At 43.2% G+C, this 26400-nt stretch overlaps 1 protein-coding gene across 1 annotated transcript in view; it reads right to left on the bottom strand.

Moving 5' to 3' along the window:
* The window catches only part of LOC122791242 (nuclear receptor subfamily 1 group I member 3-like), a 421797-nt gene that overhangs the window by 276657 nt on the left and 118740 nt on the right, over window positions 1-26400 (bottom strand). Inside the window, exons 3-4 of the mRNA XM_044058907.1 lie at window positions 13212-13342; window positions 11485-11675 (exon numbers count right to left, since the gene is read on the bottom strand). Coding sequence (XP_043914842.1) covers window positions 11485-11675; window positions 13212-13342 — 322 coding nt within the window. The remainder of the gene's footprint in view (window positions 1-11484; window positions 11676-13211; window positions 13343-26400) is intronic.

Here is a 26400-nt window from a genome sequence, read left to right on the forward strand (position 1 = left end):
GCTAAGGGTTTATTTAGCAGGGAGTGAGTAAGCTGTAGCTGCGACGGGTGTATAGTGAGATACTAATGATGTGGCTGATGGGCAGGCTAAGGGTTTATTTAGGTGGGAGTGAGTAAGCTGTAGCTGTGACAGGTGTATAGTGAGATACTAATGATGAGGGCGACGGGCAGGCTAAGGGTTTATTTAGCAGGGAGTGAGTAAGCTGTAGCTGTGACAGGTGTATAGTGAGATACTAATGAGGGTGACGGGCAGGCTAAGGGTTTATTTAGCAGGGAGTGAGTAAGCTGTAGCTGTGATGGGTGTATAGTGAGATACTAATGATGAGGGTGATGGGCAGGCTAAGGGTTTATTTAGGTGGGAGTGAGTAAGCTGTAGCTGTGACAGGTTTATAGTGAAATACTATTGATGAGGGTGACGGGCAGGCTAATGGTTTATTTACCATGGAGTGAGTAAGCTGTAGCTGTGATGGGTGTATAGTGAGATACTAATGATGAGGGTGACGGGCAGGCTAAGGGTTTATTTAGGTGGGAGTGAGTAAGCTGTAGCTGTGACCGGTGTATAGTGAGATACTAATGATGAGAGTGATGGGCAGGCTAAGGGTTTATTTAGGTGGGAGTGAGTAAGCTGTAGCTGTGACGGGTGTATAGTGAGATACTAATGAGGGTGATGTGCAGGCTAAGGGTTTATTTAGCAGGGAGTGAGTAAGCTGTAGCTGTGACGGGTGTATAGTGAGATTCTAATGATGAGGGTGATGGGCAGGCTGAGGGTTTATTTAGCAGGGAGTGAGTATGCTGTAGCTGTGATGGGTGTATAGCGAGATACTAATGATGACGGTGGTGGGCAGGCTAAGGGTTTATTTAGCAGGGAGTGAGTAAGCTGTAGCTGTGACAGGTGTATAGTGAGATACTAATGATGAAGGCGATATGCAGGCTAAGGGTTTATTTAGCAGGGAGTGAGTAAGCTGTAGCTGTGATGGGTGTATAGTGAGATACTAATGAGGGTGACGTGCAGGCTAAGGGTTTATTTAGCAGGGAGTGAGTAAGCTGTAGCTGTGACGGGTGTATAGTGAGATACTAATGATGAGGGTGATGGGCAGGCTAAGGGTTTATTTAGCAGAGAGTGAGTAAGCTGTAGCTGTGTCGGGTGTATATTGAGATACTAATGATGAGGGTGATGGGCAGGCTAAGGGTTTATTTAGGTCGGAGTGAGTAAGCTGTAGCTGCGACGGGTGTATAGTGAGATACTAATGATGAGGGTGACGGGCAGGCTAAGGGTTTATTTAGCTGGGAGTGAGTAAGCTGTAGCTGCGACGGGTGTATATTGAGATACTAATGATGAGGGTGACGGGCAGGCTAAGGGTTTATTTAGGTGGGAGTGAGTAAGCTGTAGCTGCGACAGGTGTATAGTGAGATACTAATGATGAGGGTGACGGGCAGGCTAAGGGTTTGTTTAGCAGGGAGTGAGTAAGCTGTAGCTGTGACGGGTGTTAGTGAGATACTAATGATGAGGCTGATGGGCAGGCTAAGGGTTTATTTATCAGGGAGTGAGTAAGCTGTAGCTGTGACATGTGTATAGTGAGATACTAATGTGAATGACGGGAAGGCTAAGGGTTTATTTAGCAGGGAGTGAGTAAGCTGTAGCTGTGACAGGTGTATAGTGAGATACTAATGATGAGGGTGACGGGCAGGCTAAGGGTTTATTTAGGTGGGAGTGAGTAAGCTGTAGCTGTGATGGGTGTATAGTGAGATACTAATGATGAGGGTGACGGGCAGGCTAAGGGTTTATTTAACAGGGAGTGAGTAAGCTATAGCTGTGACAGGTGTATAGTGAGATACTAATGATGAGGCTGATGGGCAGGCTAAGGATTTATTTAGGTGGGAGTGAGTAAGCTGTAGCTGTGACGGGTGTATAGTGAGATACTAATGATGAGAGCGACGGGCAGGCTAAGGGTTTATTTAGCAGGGAGTGAGTAAGCTGTAGCTGTGACAGGTGTATAGTGAGATACTAATGATGAGGGTGACGGGCAGGCTAAGGGTTTATTTAGCAGGGAGTGAGTAAGCTGTAGCTGTGACAGGTGTATAGTGAGATACTAATGATGAGGGTGATGGGCACGCTAAGGATTTATGTAGCAGGGAGTGAGTAAGCTGTAGCTGTGACGGGTGTATAGTGCGATACTAATGATGAGAGCGACGGGCAGGCTAAGGGTTTATTTAACAGGGAGTGAGTAAGCTGTAGCTGTGACGGGTGTATAGTGAGATACTAATGATGAGGGTGACGGGCAGGCTAAGGGTTTATTAAGCAGGGAGTGAGTAAGCTGTAGCTGTGACGGGTGTATAGCGAGATACTAATGATGAGAGCGACGGGCAGGCTAAGGGTTTATTTAGCAGGGAGTGAGTAAGCTGTAGCTGTGATGGGTGTATAGTGAGATACTAATGATGACGGTGATGGGCAGGCTAAGGGTTTATTTAGCAGGGAGTGAGTAAGCTGTAACTGTGACGGGTGTATAGTGAGATACTAATGATGAGAGTGACGGGCAGGCTAAGGGCTTATTTAGCAGGGAGTGAGTAAGCTGTAGCTGTGACGGGTGTATAGTGAGATACTAATGATGAGAGTGACGGGCAGGCTAAGGGTTTATGTAGCAGGGAGTGAGTAAGCTGTAGCTGTGACAGGTGTATAGTGAGATACTAATGATGAGGGTGATGGGCAGGCTAAGGGTTTATTTAGCAGTGAGGGAGTAAGCTGTAGCTGTGATACTAATGAGGGTGATGTGCAGGCTAAGGGTTTATTTAGCAGGGAGTGAGTAACCTGAAGCTGTGATGGCTGTATAGTGAGATACTAATGATGAGGGCGACGGGCAGGCTAAGGGTTTATTTAGGTGGGAGTGAGTAAGCTGTAGCTGTGATGGGTGTATAGTGAGATACTAATGATGAGGGTGACGGGCAGGCTAAGGGTTTATTTAGGTGGGAGTGAGTAAGCTGTAGCTGTGATGGGTGTATAGTGAGATACTAATGATGAGGGTGATGGGCAGGCTAAGGGTTTATGTAGCAGGGAGTGAGTAAGCTGTAGCTGTGAGAGAAGTAGGAGTTGGGGAATTCAACCCATTGGAGTTGGTTCGTGGCAAGGCAATGTTGAGAGTTAAATGGTAGGTTACTGGCGAATCTGGCTGTGCTCTTATAAGCCTGGTCGAGTTTGGATAGGTGTGATGACTGGAGGTGGGTTAAGACTGGAGAGGCATAGAGAAGGGAAGGGAGGAGGAAAGGCTTGAGCAAGAGAAGGTCTGGATTTGGGAGCAAGGAATTTTTTATTTCTGTAGAGGAGGCCTAGTGTTTGTTTTGTTTTTTTTTGATACACTGTTGTATATGGATGTCGAATTTTAGCTGGTCATCAATTATAGTTCCAAGTAGTTTGGTGTGGGGATCGGCTGTGATGGGAGTTTTATTGAGGGAGAGAATGGTAAAAGTGGATTTATGATGAGTGAGGGATTTGGGTAGGAAGAGAAGGAGCTTAGTCTCTTTGGGGTTAAGTAAAAGTTGGTGTTCAGTTAGCCATTTTTCTACAGACGTGAAAGTATGTTGTGTTATAGAAAGGAGGTTAGCGATGTTGTCAGAGATAGAGATGACAGTAGAGTCGTAGACGTATTGTATGAGGGAAGAAGATGTGCAGGAGGAGTGTCGGTCATTAGTGAAGATGTTAAATAGGAGAGGCCCTAGAATTGAGCCCTGAGGGACACTGGTTTGGATAGGTAGGAAGGGGGAACAGGCAGATTGTCATCTAACAGACTAGAGTCTGTTAGAGAGATAGCTTGAGAACCAGCTAATAGTAGGGGGAGAGATGTTGATTTCAGTTAGTTAGGAAATAAGTTTAGAATGGGAGATGGTATTGAAGGCTTTGGATAGGTCAAGAAAGAAACAGGATACTAGTTGGTTGTTGTCCATGGCTTCAGCAACAGTATGTGTGAAAGAGAGTAGGGCAGTGGAGGTACTGTGACTAGGTCTGATGCCGTGCTGTGTAGGGGTTAGGAGATTACTATTGATTAGGTACTTAAGAAGTTGGTTATGTATACATTTTTCGAGATGTTTGGAGAGTGGACATAGAATTGAGATGTGTCTATAGTTGGAAGGATCTGTGGAGTTACCTCCTTTGTGTAGTGGTATGGTGTAAGAAGATTTCCAGGAATCTGGGACAGTGGATTCTTGAATGGATTGGTTAATTAAGACTGAGACAGGATAGGCTATGAAGTGGGCTGTGAGTTTACAGAAGTGCAGTGGAAGGTTATCAGTGGAAGGAGAGCAAGGTTTAAGTTTAAGAAGAATGGATTTAATATGGGTGGTAGGAACAGGTTTAAGATTGAAATGGGTGTTTGTGTTTGTTTTTTTGTGGGGGAAGAGAGGGGTTGTCAGATGGATACATTTGGGTGAGTTTTTGAATAGATTCAATGAAGTGAGTATTGAGAAGAGAGGCAGTTTCCATGGGAGAGTTATTTGGGAAGGGGTTGGGGGTTGTAGGATTTCCTGGGTACAGTTATTTGTTGATGGAGTGCCAGATTTCTTTTGGGTTAGAGTTCAGAGTAGATTGGGCATTATAATAGTATCTTTTCTTGTCCTTGTTGATTTGCTTTTTGAAAGGTTACACAGTTCTTTATATTTCTGGAGAAGTTTTGTGGATTTTGTCTGAAGCCATTGCTTCCAATACTTGTCCCTTTTTTTCATTAGAGAGAAGGTATCCTTAGAGAGCCAAGGGGCTTCGTTATTTTTACTCTAAGTTTCCTTAATGTGGCTAGAGAGTTAAGGATATCCAAAAATGTGCCATTGAAATGTAGAACTGCATCACTGAGGGGAAGGTATTTAAGGTGGGACCAGTTAATAGAAGCTAACCTATCATGAAATGTTTTGGCGTTAAAGGAGGAGAGGTTTCAACATCCTTTATAGAGGTGGGACTTGAGTATTTGGCGGCAGTGTCTGAGAACTTTGGTAGGGAGATGGTAACTTAGGGAGTCTGCTAGGGTGCTGGGGTTGTGATATATGGTAGGATCAGATGTGAGAATCCAATCTAATGTGAGCTGTTGGCATTATTATTGTTGTAACGAGTAGGGGTATTAATGATTTGATGGAAGCCATGGAGGTTTTAGAACTGTTGTCTCTGTGCTTTAGGTTTGTTGCTGTTAGCAAATGTCATGTTAGTAGCTTTCTACAAATAGCTTACAGAAGTTTATTATTTAACTGTTTACTATTGTCTTCTTTATTTTTTTTAACTAAATGTTGATTAACTTAGACCAAAAACATTTCTTTCAGGACATATGATTTTTTGCAGTATATCTGCTTAGTATTACTTGTAGCAGTAAAAGAAAATGAATAAGAAGGAAAGTAAGAAGTTTAGAAAAGGTAAGTGCAGGGCTACGATCTCCACCAAGATAAACACGACAAACATCTCAGCTGTATGAGGGAGGTTCACATCTCTGAGCCATTGGACAGCTTGTGTATGATTTAAGCATTCTTTCTGTAATTCTACTCCTATTCCCGGGGTGGCCAAGACTTCACCCTTCTTCTTTCTCCAAGGTCAAGAAGAAGCCTCAACATTCTGACCCTGAGAAAGAAACCCCCTTTATGAAACATATCAGTGCCCTCCTCAGCTCGGATCACTATTGTCAAAGATTCTTCTCCTGCTCAGCACTGACCGATGAGTAGTTCATCTATAGCCCAGAGTCTATGCTAGAAATCCTATACCATACTCTGTTGGGTCAGTAAGGTTTAGCCATTCCATTTCACTTGTCAGACATGGTTATTAATGCAGCATACGGTGTACCATTTATCCTCTCCCTGACATCATCAGGGCAAGTCAACCACTTTCTTTTCCCAGTCTATTGACTATTGCACCACCTTTTCCTCAATGAGTCCTTTTTGGGTCCCACTTCTCATTAGACTGCTACTTCACCCATTTATGTAGGGGCCAGCTTGGGTAGATATGTCTCAACCATGGGACCACAGCCTTCAAGTCTGACCTTCAAGATGTTGAAAGTTCTGCTGGGGCAGGGTTCTTGAACTCAGACATTGGGGGAGCCTTCAACAACACTCCTAGGTGGATTAATCTCTTGAGCTTGAGGTTGGTTCTGACACAATGAACAACATACATTTTGTCCCTGAGATCAGCCTTACAGCATTAGGTGTCAATGCCTTCAACATCATTGTCGATATCACTTGGGGCAGAAGCAGTTGGGTTCAACACAGGCCCACCCTTTGTTTCCTTGATGCTAAGTTTGAAGTTTCTTCAGATGGACTCAATATAGGTTTTGGCTTTGGCTTCAGTGAAGAAGGCTTCTCTGCATGTGCTTCTACTGTCATGGCCTTCAATCGCAGCCTCCAGCTTGGGTTCCAGTATGGCTGTATCAATGGCCATCTACCCCCCCTCCATATATACTTGGGACATTGTGACTGGGGACCATCTTTCAGGACTCAAAGATTCATCTGAACAATCAATTTCTTCCCTTTCTTCAGAACTGTCCCCTATGAGGCCAGGAAGGAATGATAAGTACAGGATGAAACACATCATTTCACCCATTATGTCTCCTACACTAGAAACAGACAAAGGTGAAGAGGCTGATGTCCCCCATCCCCAGCAAAGGACCACAGATTTGAGAAGATGCTTAAAATTATCATAGCTAAAGGGCTTAGACCCCCAGACCATGTTTCCATCTGAATTGACTTTAGGAGGCCTTCTAGTCATGCATGTTATTGTTTTGGATGATCACTCAGCTGACAAGTTGGTTCAGCTGCTGATATAATTTGCATGAAAGAGCTAGTTATGACATGTCTGGTAAAAGAAAGACAAGGCAGGATCAATAAGCCTCCCAAGGACTGGACATAACTGGCTTGGATCCAAAACATAGACGTCACTGTGGTGGTGACCACCTTGAAGAATGCCCTGCTCCACAGAACCCAGATGTCTATCCTCTGAATAAAGAGTCACTGTCTTTGGACTAGCTTGGGAAGTGACTATACTTGTCCTCCATGTTTGCTTTCAGGGCAGTAAATTACATGGCTCATATGTTGAGAATTTGGACAGAACTGGTTTTGGAAACTTCCAAGGGTCTGGAAAGTTTGCCAGATATTGATGGTTTCAGGAAGAAAATGTAGTCCCACATATCAGCCATAAGCTCTATCTCAAACTTAACCATGCACTTGGCCCATAATACTATGTATGTCTCAATAAAGGTGGCAGGCACTGATATAGCAGTAAGGCACCATGCTGGTGTCTGCCTCATGGAATTACATAATTTCTTAAATGTTCCTTTGATGGAACTTTGTTACATAAATCGGCAGTGAAAGCTAAACTGCAGAAGCAAGAACAATAGAGAAAGACCCTCAGTGCTGTTGGGACCACCTTACAGAATATACCAAGGACACCAAGGTCAGTTTCTTAAAGGTCCTCTTTAGTGGAATCTTGTTATTTGGACAAACAGTAAAAGAAATCAGAATCAAGGCCATTTGGGCAAGACCGTCACTGCTGATGGAATAAACTGCCAATGTCTACCAGACATATTTTTCAGAATACAATGGAGACTACTTCAACTTTGGTTTGAGTGTGGCCTACAGCAGTTTGCCTTGCAAATTTCAGAATGGCTGACCACCTAAAGGTGGTCAGAACTGGCAGAATAATGAGGAATATCGAGATCCTCACCCAGGGGTTCATGGTCTGCTACATGAGAACTTGACTGACTGTCCCAATCTAGAGGCAAGTGGGGAAAGATGTTCATGTACTTGTCTATGTGGCTGGCTATCACCAAGCATAAGCAGATGAGACTTTGCTCTCTCACCTAAACCTCAAATTCTTTCTCTTCCTGAAATCCAACTCTTTCAAAAGGTTTCACAAACAAAAATATGCCTTAAGACTCATCCAAAGTAGAGCAATCCAAATGTTCCAAGCAGATCAGAGAGGGCTAGCTTTTTCTCTAGGTTCAGTTTGGCACCATAGAAAATGAGGATCCTCAGGAAACTAGAACTCTGCAAATGCACATAAACATAAACAGAGTTCCATGCCCAACTGTCACTTCAGATCAACCTTCTGTGCCTTTGTCTCATGGCTCGCCTTCTCTGTCTCTCTCTCTCTCTCTCACACACATTGACCCAGAAACTGCCTTCCTTGCTGGCGCAGAAACAAAATCATGTAATAAAGGGGGTGGTATTTCTTGACTGGCTGTAAAGTAAGGTTGCAAACTGGTATTTTCTGCAAGTCTCTTTCTGGGTTAGTGATATGACAGACAGACCTATTCATCTGCAATGCGTTAGCTGGCATCCAGGAATATATTTTATGTCTGACAAGACTAATGAACTCTCTCTCAGCTTTTCCCGGTTAGGGGGCGCCACAGCGGATCACATTGTCTGCTCATGATTGGCACTGGTGTTTTTATGGTATCAATTTGCCAGCCCGGAGCCCAACCTTCCACAGAAGGCACACACACGCATGCACTCATGCCTAGGGCCAATTTTAGCATGTCCAATCCACTTGCAGCATGTCTTTGGGAATGTGGGAGGAAAACGGAGCACACAGAGGAAACCCACATGACCACAGAGAGGACATGCAGACTCCACACAGAAGACACCCCAGCTGAAGATCAAACCGGAGACCCTCTTGCTGTGAGGCAACAATGCTAACCGCTGCAACACCGTGGCAAGACTAATGAACAATCCTTTAATTTCTGACTACCATTGCAGCCCAGATGAACAGTTCTGCAATAAGTTGTCTTATGATACACAATTCACTGCTCACAGCTGAAAAGTTAAAGTTATTCTACAATATCAAAAAAATAAAGCATAATTTGTGGCTTATGAACTGCATATATGTTATCAATAGTACTTTTCAGACTAACAGGGTGAAGATAAATTCCAGTACAGTAATTAGATTCCATAACATAAATGAAAACTCTGTTTGACATTGTTGAGGCCGTGAGAATTAATGGTAGCTGAAGCATGGCCCAAATACTAAAGGTCAGTGATGCGACACTGAGGTCTACAGGCACAAGAATGAAGCATATATAGACAGAGAGGCGGGTGGGGCATTGGCCATGTAGGGGAAAAATAATAGGGTGTATAATCAGGCAATGTCTCAGAAATAATTGCAACTCCAGTTGTTAAGAAGATGTGTTATTAGTACCTCTGAGAGATGGTCTAGACAGGACATGATGAACTGCTGCTGTGAGACCATTCTATAATTTACTTTCATAATAAAGGCAGAGTTGCCATGATGATTATGGGCCAAGGAGATTTGTGTCCGAAGCATGTTTGTTGGTCTTAGGTTTCAGAAGGGAGTGTTCCAGTCTGCCTTCAATTTCATGGAGTTGCTTCTATTACAGTAATATAAAATAATAGGTTAGTTTTAAGTCTGCTGAAGAAAGTTTTTAATCAAATTTTATCTTGTCTATGTACTTAATTGAGGAAAAGTAATGGGTCCATTAGAAGTGCCCCTTATATCTTGCAACTAGCTATATTTTGTTGGATTGATTAGAAATTAATTTGATTAGGATGGAGCATGCAGAAAGGAGACAGAGAAGTAGAAGTGTGCTGAGTGTAGCGACTTAAAAAGTGCTTTCCACAATACAAAACACCAAGTTCAGCTTTGACTTTAGACCTAGCTATAATGCCCAGCAAGTTTATGGGACTTAGCAGGTAAAGTAAACATCTTTCCTTAGATGATGCTTGTGTTTTGCAAGATTTCAGAGATGTGGTAGAATTTTGAGTAAAGTACATGGGTTTAGTTTTAGTCAGATGAGATGAGTCATCATTAATTTTTCCACAGAGGCTGGGGGCAAATACGTAATATACTGGACATAATGGAATACTGAATTTAGAAAGATCCAGAAAGAATATCACCTGCAGAATGGCCAAGGCTGAGTTTGCTTAGATAATTAATTAAGTTTAAGAGTACAGTTTATTTGCCTTTTGTAAAAATAAAACCATGATGAAATCTGAAAAGGGGGCCATGTTTGGTTAGATATTGGAAGTTTTGGCCACAAATGCATTTCAACTATGTGTGATAATGATGAATGAAGTGTGATGAGCTGGAAATGTCCATGACCTCAAGGTGAAACAGATTTGTGAAGTGGGAACAATGGTCCTTTTCCAAAACTTAGGCATACAGAATATGTGAATAGAGTGACCAATAAGGATGAATATAGAGTATGCTGCACCTGCTGTGAGCTTGAGAATTGCAGGGAGAAGGTCATATGCTAAAACCGAGGTGACCTTCAACTTTTAAAGCATTTTCCAGTCACTACTAGTAGATACATGTGAAAAATGAGGTGCTATGTATAGCATTTATTTATCAGAATGGTTAATTAGATCTTTAGTACTCACAGACATGCTGAACCAAACCTAGGCTGTCTTATCAGCCTTAAATTTATGCAGATCTCCATATAATTTTTCCACCTTGCTCTTTCTGTGCATGTTGGAAGGTATATTGCCATGTAGCAGTTCCCCATTATTTTTCCGTTGATAATTGACTATCTATACACAATGACGTTAACATATAGCAGCTGGACATACATTTATTCATATCACCTTTAGGTAAGTAACTGTATTCTTCTTGCAGCTATGATCCTGTATTATACTTCCAGGAATTAGGTGCTACTACCTTTAGGTATACCAATGCGCAAATACCTGCAGGTGTGCACCTCTTTCACATATGCAGGGATATATATTTGTGCTGCCTTACCAGATCTGTATCTGTATCAATTCTTTACTAACTCTGTAGAGTGTTAACTTGGCAGTGACCCCTTTAAATGTGCTCAGACATAAATGTAAATATTTCTTCATTATGCAGTAAGAAAGTTTTATAAAGTCTCCCTCTGAAGTCAGTAGACCCACAGTTATGTTCTATTTCCTGCCAATGAGGTGTGACTATCTCTTTCAAAGTGAGCCAGAAACCTTGTTATTGATATGCAGTTGTTCAGAGTGTGCCACATAATGTGTGATGTCTAGCAGAATCAAACTCTGGACTACAGAATGATGTTTGTGAGCAGCTCATAGGTGTAACCACTGTTGCAGCACTACCAGTCAATGTGCAATGTTAGAGGGACTCCTACAACTCATACACGTTACACTGGTAGAAGGGTTCATTTTCTGCGGTACGGTGAAGCATGACTACTGCTGTTTACCTCAGCAGTTCTACTCATTCAGGATTCTGCCTACCTGCAGATGTACGTAACGTTCTGATGCTCAGTTGAAAAATGCCATTCTTGCCATATTTTAAGGGATTGCATTTCTGCAATATTTCATCTTACTGTGATCAGAAGTTACAATGCATTCTTTTGCAGGGTATCATAATGTATCCCACTGTCGACAAAGGTTTTCGATGTTTAGAATAAATAAACTCTGAGTGCATTAACAGGATATGTTGCTTGCCTGTTTCATATACTATTAGTTATGCATTGCCTTTTCACAGGGAAAACAAATAAACTGTCCCCTTCTTCCACAGCCCTTTTGTTTTACTTACCCTTAGTATTGCAAACTTTGGGAAGTTTGAGATGAAACAGGTTTGATGCGCTTTGACCAAACAGTCGATTCTCTCCTGCTGCTGTGGTGTTAAGGTCATCCTCTCAGTCTCCACATCCTGCAGCATCTGATTCTCCTTCCGCTCTTTGATACGCTCCCTCCTCGCAGTCACTGCTTCATCTGACATAATCACTAAGGACAAAGATGTAAGAGAAGGCTATATCTTCTACCATTACAGCATCTGATTCCTTAATTGAGGTGAAGGTTATAAAAATGAAATGCTCATAACGTTCAATATTCTAAAATGACTCTTGCAACGATGATTAACTGATATGCAGTTTTGGCATTTTTGATTTGCTATTCTTTATATATTATTCTTTATGGACTTTACATGAAGAAAAAGTGTTGATAAAAATGATAATTGAGTGAAAAGGAATTTTGTACAGGTGTGCAAATACACAAGTAAAAATAAATGCATCATGTAAGGTGTGTGAAATAATCGAAGGTTGCCAGAATATTAACAACTCGTGTGCTGGAAGGTTATGTAGTATATGCTGGACGTAAGAAGGTGGGAGAGTAAACTGTAAAGGCACCCAGACAAGTGCGGAAGGCAGGACTGAGTAAACATTTTCAGGAGTACAGAAAGCAGTGAATACACCTACATAGCATCACATACTATTCATTTGACAAGTGTTCTCTCATTGTCTGTGCTGGAGTTGTAACATTTTGGAAACACGTAGAAGACACAGAAACCCAAAGTAGAGTAAGCAGTGATAGGTAGAAACCATAGGAATAAATTAGGTTAAGAGACAGGACATTTAAAAAAGCAAAGTGGCGTAGCCTGGGTGGGGAAAAGGTGCAGCTGCTCCAGGAGCAAAGAGTGTGTGAGTGCGATCATCAGATCCCATTTGGTGTCCATTACATACCGACATTTAGAAATAAATGCTGATATAGCATTTGCAGTGAGAACTGAAGTGTTTTAGTGCTCTGTGTGTGGCATAAACTATAGCAGCTGCTCTCTATGTTCTTCAACTTAGAGTTGGGGGGGCCCAGATCTGGGAATTAAACTAGGCGCAAAACTAGGGTAACTACACAATTTAGAAGAGAAAGAAAAATGCATGAAATTCATTATGCAGAGAACCTGGAGTCCAGGGGAAGTGATCAAAAAGGAAGAAAGAACTAGGGCTGGGTCCTTACAGCAGAAAATATAAGTCATATAAGCATAAGCATCTAAGCACAAGGAGTGGACACAGACTACAATAAACTTGCAAAGTTAATAAGTGCAGTGGAAAACTGAAAGGTGAAATGAGAAACTGATGATCCAAAAAAAGTCACTCAATGTGGAATACAGGTATAAATTGACTGAGAATAAGTGAGGTCAATGAAGCATAAACAAACAGCAGTAGCATGCAGGTTCTGTCTGTATCTGTTTCTCTCTCTCTCTCTCTCTCTCTCTCTCTCTCTCTCACACACACACACACACACACACACACACACACACACACACACACACACACACACACACACACACACACACACACATATACACATTCTTTTATTCTCTGTTTCATACAGAACAAAGCCCAAACTATAATCAAATTAAGATTCACTGAGCAAATACAATGAGAATAAATCTTTAGAGTTTTCTTTACTAGCAGTACTTGTTTCCTTAATTAAATTAAATTAAATTAAATTAAATTAAATAAAGAGTAGGCATTTTGTTCTTACAATTACTTCGCATGCCCATCTGCAGACACTTCTGAAATCGACAAGCCTGGCAGTGACGGCGATTCTTTTTAGTGATAGCACATGTGCTAGTGAATGGACAAGTGAATTGAAGGTCCATCTTTACTGTCCTCCTGTCATTGTAAGAATGAGAATTTTTTGTTTGTTTAATGAAGTGATCAACCATATAACCAATCACATTAATTAATGATTTTGGGAAATGTATTAAATTGTGTTTGCAACTACATGCATATTTATGTGATTCAATATGTAAAATAATTATTATATCCTTTACGTAAATTATGCTTGAATGGTTTGACCTTAAAATGTTAACAACCATACGATTATGCAAGTGTACTTTGACAGCTATCAAAAACTAGATAAATTGATAGTTGCCCAGTTGTATAGTAACTAACCAATTGCAAACCATCTATTCAATTATGTGAAGATTGCATGGCCCATATTTGTCTGCAATATAGAAAAAGTTGGATATTTGCAAAGAAAACCTGTGAGTAAACCTGAGACCCAGTCTGGAAAAGCAGTTAGACAAACAACACATGCTGCTGATGCAAGCAATCTGATAGGAGATCTTCCCTGTGTCCATCTATGGATACAGCAAACTAATCAGTCCTGAGATTTAATTAGCAGAAAGATTAATTTTCTGATCAAAGGCAGGCCAAATGTACAAACCTATCACTTACATGAGGGATCAAACAAAAGGCCAACAGGTAGGTTAGTCATGTAAACAAACAAAAACCCCTCTGAGATTACAAACTCTTGGCTCTGCTAAAAACAAGCATCTCTATCAACCCTGTGGTCAATCTGAAGATTATTTGGAGGACTAAATGCTTGACCATGCTTATATGGAAACCCCAGAAGTAACACAAAAACATACAGGAAAATTAATAGGTATAACCAGATTCTACTATCTGCTTGTTAGCAAAAAGTCTAAAAAAAATAAATAAATAAAACCATCTGCACCAAATTCTGGAATACATTAGTCGATATTCTGTGGTTTCATCACAATAGCATGGGTTCGGAGCTGGTTAAAATGTTACCACTCCCTTCTTTACAATTATTACCCAAATTTATGATGTCAGTGAAAACAAAGTATTCTCTGGTACTGTCTTCTTGGAACTCAGAAGGATATTTGAAAAGAGTTGATCATCAACTGCTACTTGAGAAATTGGTCTCCAGTAGTTTCAGCAGTGACGTTTTGAAATGATGTTACCAAATATCTTTCCAACAGACACCATTTACATCTATTGTGGATCCAACCACACTGTAGAGGGAGTATTTAAGGTTAGGATTCCACATGGGTCAGTATTAAGATCTTTGCAATTGTCTCTGTTTATTAAAAACCTTCTCTTTGATTTCCTTTCAGTGAAGGCAGCATTTTTATGCTGATGATAAGTTATCCTAAGATCAGAGTCTGCTGTTTAAAAAGTACATGTTCCTGATGTGATCCATGTTTGATTAGCAGTATGGGCACTGGAACAGCTGAGCAGAGGTAGGTAGAAGTAAATGGCCAATGCCAGCTCACTTATCCTGAGGAGAGAGAGTTGGTATGACATGTTGCATCAATGAGACCTAAAGGAATGCTGCTAATTGCAGTTATCAGCTACTGGGTTACTATGGCTCATGTCACATGTACATTTTGTAGGCATTTCAGGGGTGTGTATAGGCACACACTAGGTCTTCCCAGAGTAGTGGATCTCTGTGAAGTCACCAGCTGGTGTTATGAGTGAGTTATGTAGGAGTCAACATTATTGGCTGGCATGCTCCCATGCACCCGTTCACCTCTGGAGTGGAACAAATGGGATGATCACGCTAGCACTTCAGAATGGGAGAGTGAATGGATCATAGGGTTGTCACCCGCTTCAAGGAATGAAAGTGCCTAGTTGTCGCTCCATCATAAGATGAATGAATGAATGAACCAGCAGTAGAGTATTGGAAAGGGAGGAGCCATTGCTCAGATTCTGTGGGGGAACATAAAAACAGTGCAGAATTAGCTGAAGGTGGATTTTGAGCTATTTTGTAAATGGTTATCAAAAACAGTTAAGTAACTCAAACTGACACTAATGGCTCACTACTAAAAATCAGTTGGGTTATTTATTTGGAAATTTTAACGAGACTGAACCTAGTTTCAGTAGAGTCTTGGAGAAAGGTTCTGCAGTCATGATAATATGCTAACATATCCAGTGCAGTAATACATGATGAGCTTGAGGTTACCAAGAAAGAAGCAAAAAATATATATCTATTATCCGTGGGATTCATTAATGCCTAAATTAAGGGTACACATGCATAACAGCCTTAAATATTGAGGACGGATTCATAAAGATTACCACAACGTGTACATTACATATACAATTTTTTCTTAGTTACTAGAAAGCACAACACATTTGGTAGGGATGTTCTTGAATACATATTGTGTACACTTTAATGAATCTTTTTTATCAATCATATTTTATTGTGTTAATTTAGCAAAATATAAAAAAAGAGTGACAAATAAACGCAATAAACTTATGAAATTCTGTCACTGCCATGATACAATTTAAACAGTTAATCCAACAACTCATTTAAAAATAAGCATAAGAACATATATAATGTTCAGAATTACAACCAAGATGTGTTTGATACACATAGTGGTACAGATAATACAATCACGCAGAAGAGAATATGCATCATAGGATTATTCAGACAGATTGTTAACACAGCTGTGCAATGAGAAACAGCATGGTGCATGCTGTGCAATGATGCCAGATGCCTATTGCATATGCTTAAATGCAGGAATAGCTCAGTGGTGCAGGACTGTGAATGAATAACAGTTGTGTTACCAGCAGCAATTGTGCTACAACATAGACAGTGCTACGGTGGTCATGTGACTCGAAGGGCATACAACATGAAGGTAATGAACTCAGCATTCACATGTACAACAAAGCATATTAGATATACTATGTACACACTGTCTGTGCACCATACAAGGGCACCAAAGCATACTGGTGAAAAAGTTCATTATATAAGAAGGGAGGAGAGGCAGTACCATCAAAAAGAGGAAGGAGCAAACAGAGGAACACATAGAATGATAATATGAAGGTGAGACAGGTGGGGAGTGTGGGAAAAGGTGAGCTGTTTTAGTGGGACAGGTGTCTGTTTTTTTTTATTTTTTTCTGAATAAAGGAAGAGGGAGAGGGAAATAAGGTTCAAGTGAGTGAAGGATAAAGAACAAGTGGAAGGGACACATGGACAAACACATATCAAAAACTAACATAGGAAATACAAAAGGGTGGTTCCACAAATCAGTGACCCAGACAGACAAAGGGCGAACACATTTGATGATGGGGAAGACTGGAAGATAAAAAGAAGATGGGAAGGAAAGCAACAGGTAGGGGATCACATTTATGGAGGACAGGAAGTGTATGGTGGGGCATGCCAGTTCAGCTGACATCTGGAGTGGGTACAGCCCCTGGGGAAATGGTTGAGGCTAGACCGATGCATGATATTACAAGGTATTCAAGGAGATGCTTCAGATTGCCAATCCAGGCATCTAGTCACTGGTCCACTTCAGTCCATAACAACTGTCACACTTCCCACTGAGTGCCCTACGAGTAGCCCTCTGTACCATTCTCCAAATAGAAGCATTTAATGAAAGGTGGCTACAGAACCCACCAGTAGCCCTTAAGGACACCTTCCAGAAAGAGACCTTCATCATCCTGCAGTGAAGCAGGCCTGGGGATCACTGGGGACTCAGTTCTCAGTGTGGATGTGGCTGCAAGGTATGGTGGCCAACACCTCACCTCTGCCTGAACCATGGCTGATTATTCGGAAAATGAAAAAAAGAAAAATTTAATGGCACATAAGAATGTGTGGCACAGTGTAAAGTCATATCACACAACCCCCTCAATACCCAGTACTAATCCCAATGCACAGACATCCTGCCTTGTCTTCACTGATTGGCCAATCAATTGGCCTGCAACACAGACATGTAAGGAGAAGGTCTAGATAGTGCCTTCATAGGTCACTATTCTTGTGGTGGCATTTCTCCCTTGTGTGAATGATGCCAGTGCATCATTAAGCTCTCTGGCAAGCTGCTGCCCTTCATCCACTCTATATAGTGATCCCATATACCTGCCCAGCAAGTGTCCTTGGTGGTCTCTTCTCCATGGTCACTCTATAGGTATGACTCAGGAGAAAAAATAGATTATTGCAGCACATAGCCACATGTTATTAATACTGTGGGATGCATACTGCTAGGTGACAAGGCAATGCAGGGTGTACTAAAAATTATATAATGGCAATGTTCACTAACCCAGCCAGTTTCACATGGTGGGACTCATACTGATAGGCAGCAAGGCAATGCAATGCACATTGATAATGATGTAATGGCAATGTCCACTAGCCCAACCAGTTTCACATGGTGGGATACATACTGATAGGCAGCAAAGCAATGCAATACACATTGACAATGATGTAATGGCAATGTCCACTAGCTCAGCCAGTTTCACATGGTGGGTTGCACACAGATAGGTAGCAAGCCAATGCAGAACACATTGACAATGATGTAATGGCAATGTCCACTAGCCCAGCCAGTTTCACATGGTGGGATGTACACTGACAGGCAGCAAGGCAATGCAGTGCACATTGACAATGATGTAATGGCAATGACTACTAGCCCAGACAGTTTCACATGGTGGGATGCACACTGATAGGCAGTAAGGCAATGCAGTGTACATTGATAATAATGTATTGGCAATGTCCACTAACCCAGCCAGTTTCACATGCACAGAATGAGAAGCAGCTGTAGTGCAGCCACCACACATGGTAGCATGGTGCTAATGGCCAGCAGATTGTTCTCCCAGTGTGTGAGTGAGCTGCTAACTGACTGCAGCACATCCATCCTAAGGAGCATCTGGCCACTGTGTGCTATTAGCATTGTCTCTCTACTACTTAGGATGGTGCTATACATGTGGTGTGGCAATGCATCTACATGGCTGCACATGTGCAATCAGTAGGACAAACACAAAATATTTTTGGGCAAGCACAGGTTGAATAACAATGTGTGGAACTGATAACAGCACAGTTTGGAAACATTTCAGCTTAATTACCTAATTTGTGTAACACCAGCATTATGTGATTTGTGTTGACATAATAAAAGGTGTTGTGGCACTGATTGCATTACAGGCAGCAGTTGGAATCTATTAATCATGGAATATAAAAGCATTTGTGGTAAGAGAGGACTTGCATACAGCTGTCATTCATAGGGCTGACATAAAACAGGGATATGTACTGATTGGGGAGGTTGCAACTGTAGTAGGAGGACCTGGGGACTGACTGGTGTCATAAAGGTATTGAGACGGTACAGTGTACAGTGTTCTGAGCCTACCTGTGGGATGCCAAAGTGTTAGGAATGGATGTACAGGCAATGATGGGATGGCATCACGTATGGATGTACAGGCTATGGTGGGATGACATCACATATGGAAGTACAGGTTATGGTGGTATGGCATCATATATGGATGTACATGCTATGGTGGGATGGCACCACATATGGATGTAAAGGCAATGGTGGGAGGCATCACATATAGATGTACAGGCTGTGGTGGGATGGCATCACATATAGATATACAGGCTGTGGTGGGATGGCATCACTTATGGAGGTACAGTCTGTGGAGGGATGGCATTACTTATGGAGGTACAGGCTATGGTGTGATGGCACCACATATGGATGTACAGGCTGTGGTGGGATGGCATCACATATGGATATACAGACTATGGTGGGATGGCATCACATATGGCTGTACAGGCTATAGTGGGATGGCATCACATAACATGGTACAGGCTCTGATGGGATGGCATCACTTATGAATGTACAGGATATGGTGGGATGGCTACATATATGCATGTAAAGGCTATGGTGGGGTGGTATCTCATATGGATGTACAGGCTATGGTGGGGTGGCATCACATATGAATATACAGGCTATGGTGGGATGGAATCACATATGGATGTACAGGCTATGGTGGGATGGCATCACATATAGATGTACAGGCTGTGGTGGGATGACATCTCTTATGGAGGTACAGTCTGTGGTGAGATGGCACAACTTATGGAAGTACAGGCTATGGTGGGATGGCACCACATATGGATGTACAGGCTATGGAGGATGGCATCACGTATGGATGTACAGGCTGTGGTGGGATGGTATCACATATGGAAGTACAAACCATGGTGGGATGGCATCACATATGGATGTACAGCCTATGGTGGGATGACACCAGATAACACGGTACAGGATGTGGTGGGATGGCATCACATATGGATGTACAGGCTATGGTGGCATGGCATCGCATACGGATGTACAGGCTATGGTGGGATGGCTTCACATATGCATGTACAGGCTATGGTGGGGTGGTATCACATATGGATGTACAGGCTATGGTGGGATGGCATCACTTATGGATGTACAGGTGATGGTGGGATGGCATCACATATGAATGCACAGGCTATGGTGGGATGGCATCACATATGGATGTACAGGCTATGTTGGGATGGCATCACATATGGATATACAAGGTATCATGGGATGGCATTTACATATGGATGTGCAGGTTGTAGTGGGATGGCATCACATATGGATGTACAGGCTATGGTGGGATGGCATCACATATGGATGTACAGGCTATGGTAGGATGGTACCCCATATGGAAGTACAGGCTATGATGGGATTGCATCACATATAGATGTGCATGCTGTGGTGGGATGGTATCACTTACGGAGGTACAGTCTGTGGTGGGATGGCAGCACTTATGGAGGTACAGCCTATGCTGGGATGGCACCTCATATGGATGTACAGGCTATGGTGGGATGGCATCACATATGGATATACAGGCTATGGTGGGATGGCATCACATAAAACGGTACAGGGTGTGGTGGGATGGCATCACATATGGATGTACAGGCTATGGTGGGATGGCATCACATATGAATATACAGGCTATGGTAGGATGGCATCACATATGGGTATATAGGCTATGGTGGGATGGCATCACATATGGACATATAGGATATCATGGGATGGCATCACATATGGATGTGCAGGTTGTGGTGTGATGGCATCACATATGGATGTATAGGCTATGGTGGCATGGAATCACATATGGATGTACAGGCTATGGTGGGATGGCATCACATATAGATGTACAGGCTGTGGTAGGATGGCATCTCTTATGGTGGTACAGTCTGTGGTGGGATGGCACCACTTATGGAAGTACAGGCTATGGTGGGATGACACCACATATGGATGTACAGACTATGGAGGATGGCATCACGTATGGATGTACAGGTTATGGTGGGATGGCATCACATATGGAGGTACAGACCATGGTGGGAAGGCATCGCATATGGATGTACAGGCTATGGTGGGATAGCATCACATATAAAAGTGCAGGCTATGCTGGGATGTCATCACATATGGCTGTACAGGCTATGGTGGGATGACACCACATAACGCGGTACAGGATGTGGTGGGATGGCATCACATATGGATGTACAGGCTATGGTGGCATGGCATCACATACAGCCATATAGGATATGGTGGGATGGCTTCACATATGCATGTACAGGCTATGGCGGGGTGGTATCACATATGGATGTACAGGCTATGGTGGGATGGCATCACTTATGGATGTACAGGTGATGGTGGGATGGCATCACATATGAATGTACAGGCTATGGTGGGATGGAATCACATATGGATGTACAGACTATGTTGGGATGGCATCACATATGGATGTACAGGGTATCATGGGATGGCATTTACATATGGATGTGCAGGTTGTGGTGGGATGGCATCATATATGGATGTACAGGCTATGGTGGGATGGCATCACATATGGCTGTACAGGCTAATGGAGGATGGTACCACATATGGAAGTACAGGCTATGATGGGATGGCATCACATATAGATGTGCATGCTGTGGTGGGATGGCATCACTTACAGAGGTACAGTCTGTGGTGGGATGGCAGCACTTATGGAGGGGTAGGCTATGCTGGGATGGCACAGCATATGGATGTACAGTCTATGGTGGGATGGCATCACATATGGATAAACAGGCTATGGTGGGATGGCATCACATATGGCTGTACAGGCTATGGTTGCATGGCATCACATATGGATGTACAGGCTATGGTGGGATGGCTTCACATATGCAAGTATGGGCTATGATGGGATGGCATCACATATGAATATACAGGTTATGGTAGGATGGCATCACATATGGGTATATAGGCTATGGTTGCATGGCATTACATATGGATGTATAGGGTATCATGGGGTGGCATCACATATGGATGTACATGTTGTGGTGTGATGGCATCACATATGGATGTACAGGCTGTGGTGGGATGGCATTACATATGGATATTACAGGCTATGGTGGGTGGCATCACATATGGATATTCAAGCTATAGTGGAATGGCATCACATAATGCAGTACAGGCTGTGGTGGGATGGAATCACATATGAATGTACAGGCTATGGTGGGATGCCATCACATATGGCTGTACAGGCTATGGTGGGATGGCATCAAATATAGATGTACATGCTGTGGTGGGATGGCATCACTTATGGAGGTACAGTCTGTGGTGGGATGGTAGCACTTATGGAGGTACAGGCTATGGTGGGATGGCACCACATATGGATGTACAGGCTGTGGTGGGATGGCTTCACATATGGATATACAGGCTATGGTGGGATGACATCACATTTGGCTGTACAGGCTATGGTGGGATGGCATCACATAACACGGTACAGGCTGTGGTGGGATGGCATCACATATGGATGTACAGGATATGGTGGCATGGCATCACATATGGAAGTACAGGCTATGGTGGGATGGCTTCACATATGCATGTACAGGCTATGGTGGGATGGCATCACATATGAATATACAGGCTATGGTGGGATGGCATCACATATGAATGCACAAGTTATGGTGGGATGTTATCACATATGGATGCACAAACTATAGTGGGATGGCATCACATATGGATGTATAAGCTATGATAGGATGGCATCACATATGGATGTACAGGCTATGGTGGGATGGCATGACACATAGATGTACAGGCAGTGTTGGGAGGGCATCACGTATGAATGCACAGTCTATGGTGGGATGGCATCACTTATGGAAGTACAGGCTATGGTGGGATGGCACCACATATGGATTTACAGGCTGTGGTGGGATGGCAACACATATGTATATACAGGCTGTGGTGGGATGGTATCACATATGGATGTACAGGCTATGGTGGGAGGGCATCACATATGGAGGTAAAGGCTATGGTGTAATGACACCACATATGGATGTACAAGCTATGGTGAGATGGCATCACATAAAGATGTACAGGCTGTAGTGGGATGGCATCAGTTATGGCGGTACAGTCTGTGGTGGGATGGCATCACTTATGAAGGTACAGCTTATGGTGAGATGGCACCACATATGAATGTACAGGCTGTGGTGGGATGGCATCACATATGGAGGTACAGGCTGTGGTGAGATGGCATTACATATGGATATACAGGCTATGGTGGGTGACATCACATATGGACATACAGACTATGGTGGGATGGCATCACATATGGATGTACAAGGTATCGTGGGATGGCATCACATATGGATGTACAGGCTATGGTGGGATGACATAACATATGGACATACAGACTATGGTGGGATGGCATCACATATGGATGTACAGGGTATCGTGGGATGGCATCACATATGGATGTATCAGCTATGGTGGGATGGCATCACATATGGATGTACAGGCTATGGTGGGAGGGCATCATTTATGGAGGTGCAGGCTATGGCGGGATGGCACCACATATGGTTGTACTGGCTGTGGTGTGATGGCATCAGATATGGGAATACAGGCTATGGTGGGATGGCATCACATAACGTGGTACTGGCTGTGGTGGGATGGCATCACTTATGGATGTACTGGCTATGGTGGGATGGCATTACATATGGATATTACTGGCTATGGTGGGTGGCATCAAATATGGCTGTACAGGCTATATTGGGATGGCATCACATAATGCTGTACAGGCTGTGGTGGGATGGCATCACACATAGATGTACAGGCTATTGTGGGATGATATCACATATGGACATTCAGGCTATAGTGGGATGGGATCACATATGAATGCACAAGTTATGGTGGGATGGCATCACATATGGATGTACAAGCTATAGTGGGATGGCATCACATATGGATGTATAAGCTATGGTGGGATGGCATCACATATGGATGTACAGGCTATGGTGGGAGGGCATCACATATGGAGGTACAGGCTGTGGTGGAATGGCACCACATATGGATGTACAAGCTATGGTGAGATGGCATCACATATAGATGTACAGGCTGTAGTGGGATGGCATCACTTATGGAGGTACAGTCTGTGGTGGGATTGTATCACTTATGGAGATACAGCTTATGGTGGGATGGCACCACATATGAATGTACAGGCTGTGGTGGGATGGCATCACATAATGCGGTAAAGGCTGTGGTGGGATGGCATCACATATGGATGTACAGGCTATGGTGGGATGACATCACATATGGACATACAGACTATGGTGGGATGGCATCACATATGGATGTACAGGGTATCATGGGATGGCATCACATATGGATGTACCAGCTATGGTGGGATGGCATCACATATGGATGTACAGGCTATGGTTGGATGTTAGCAAATATCGATGTACAGGCTATGGTGGGAGGGCATCACTTATGGAGGTACAGGCTATGGTGGTTTGGCACCACATATGGTTGTACAGGCTGTGGTGTGATGGCATGACATATAGGAATACAGGCTATGGTGGGATGGCATCACATAATGCGGTACTGGCTGTGGCAGGATGGCATCACATATGGATGTACTGGCTATGGTGGGATGGCATTACATATGGATATTACTGGCTATGGTGAGTGGCATCACCTATGGATGTACAGGCTATAGTGGGATGGCATCACATAATGCTATACAGGCTGTGGTGGGATGGCATCACATATGGATGTACAGGGTATTGTGGGATAACATCACATCTGGGCATACAGGCTATAGGGGGATGGCATCGCATATGGATGTACAGGCTGTGGTGGGATTGCATCACATATGGAGGTGCAAGCTATGATGGGACTGCACTACATATGGAGGTACAGGCTGTGGTGAGATAGCATTACATATGGATATACAGGCTATGGTGGGTGTCATCACATATGGCTGCACAGGCTATAGTGGGATGGCATCATATAATGCGGTACAGGCTATGGTGGGATGGTATCACATATGGATGTACAGGCTATGGTGGGATGACATCACATATGGACATACAGGCTATGGTGGGATGGCATCATATATGGATGTAAAGGGTATCATGGGATGGCATCACATATGGATGTACCAGCTATGGTAGGATGGCATCAGATATGGATGTACAGGCTATGGTGGGATGGCAGTGAATATAGATGTACAGGCTATGGTACGAGGTCATCACTTATGGAGGTACAGGCTATGGTGGGATGGCTCCACATATGGTTGTACAGGCTGTGGTGTGATGGCATCACATATGGGTATACAGGCTATGGTGGAATAGCATCACATAATGCGTTTCTGGCTGTGGTTGGATAGCATCACATATGGATGTACAGGCTACGGTGGGATGACATCACATATGGATGTACAGGCTGTGGTTGGATGGCATTACATACGGATATTACAGGCTATGGGGGGGTGGCATCACATATGGATGTACAGGCTGTGGTTGGATGGCATTACATATGGACATTACATGCTATGGTGGGTGGCATCACATATGGATATTCAAGCTATTGTGGGATGGCATCACATAATGCAGTACAGGCTGTGGTGGGATGGCATCACATATGGACGTACAGGCTATGGTGGAATGACATCACATATGGCTGTACAGGCTATGGTGGGATGGCATCAAATATAGATATACATGCTGTGGTGGGATGGCATCACTTATGGAGGTACAGTCTGTGGTGGGATGGTAGCACTTATGGAGGTACAGGCTGTGGTGGGATAGCACCACATATGGATGTACAGGCTGTGGTGGAATGGCATCACATATGGATATACAGGCTATGGTGGGATGACATCACATGTGGCTGTACAGGCTATAGTGGGATGGCATCACATAACACAGTACAGGCTGTGTTGGGATGGCATCACATATGGATGTACAGGATATGGTGGCATGGCATCACATATGGAAGTACAGGCTATGGTGGGATGGCTTCACATATGCATGTTCAGGCTATGGTGGGATGGCATCACATATGAATATACAGGCTATGGCTGGATGGCATCACATATGGATGTACAGGCTATGGTGGGATGGCATCACATATAGATGTACAGGCTATGGTGGGATGGCATGACACATAGATGTACAGGCAGTGCTGGGATGGCATCACTTATGGATGTACAGTCTATGGTGGGATGGCATCACCTATGGCAGTACAGGCTATGGTGGGATGGCACCACATATGGATGTACAGGCTATGGTGGGATGGTGTCACATATGGTTATGCAGGCTGTGGTGGGATGGCATCACATGTGGATGACCATGCTATGGTGGGAAGGCATCACATATGGAGGTACAGGCTATGGTGGAATGGCACCAAATATGGATGTACAAGCCATGGTGAGATGGCATCACATATAGATGTACAGGCTGTAGTGGGATGGCATCACTTATGCAGGTACAGTCTGTGGTGGGATGGCATCACTAATGGAGGTACAGCCTATGGTGGGATGGCATCACATATGAACGTACAGGCCATGGTGGGTGGCATCACATATGGCTGTACATGCTATAGTGGGATGGCATCACATAATGCGGTACAGGCTGTGGTGGGATGGCATCACATATGGATGTACAAGCTATGGTGGGATGACATCACATATAGACATGCAGACTATGGTGGGATGGCATCACATATGGATGTACAGGGTATCGTGGGATGGCATCACATATGGATGTACCAGCTATTGTGGGATGGCATCACATATGGATGTACAGGCTATGGTGGGATGGCAGCAAATATTGATGTACAGGCTATGGTGTGATGGTATCACATATGGGTATACAGGCTATG

Source organism: Protopterus annectens, chromosome 17.part0, assembly GCF_019279795.1.
Source record: "Protopterus annectens isolate FY-2018-M chromosome 17.part0, PAN1.0, whole genome shotgun sequence".
Taxonomy (NCBI): domain Eukaryota; kingdom Metazoa; phylum Chordata; order Ceratodontiformes; family Protopteridae; genus Protopterus; species Protopterus annectens.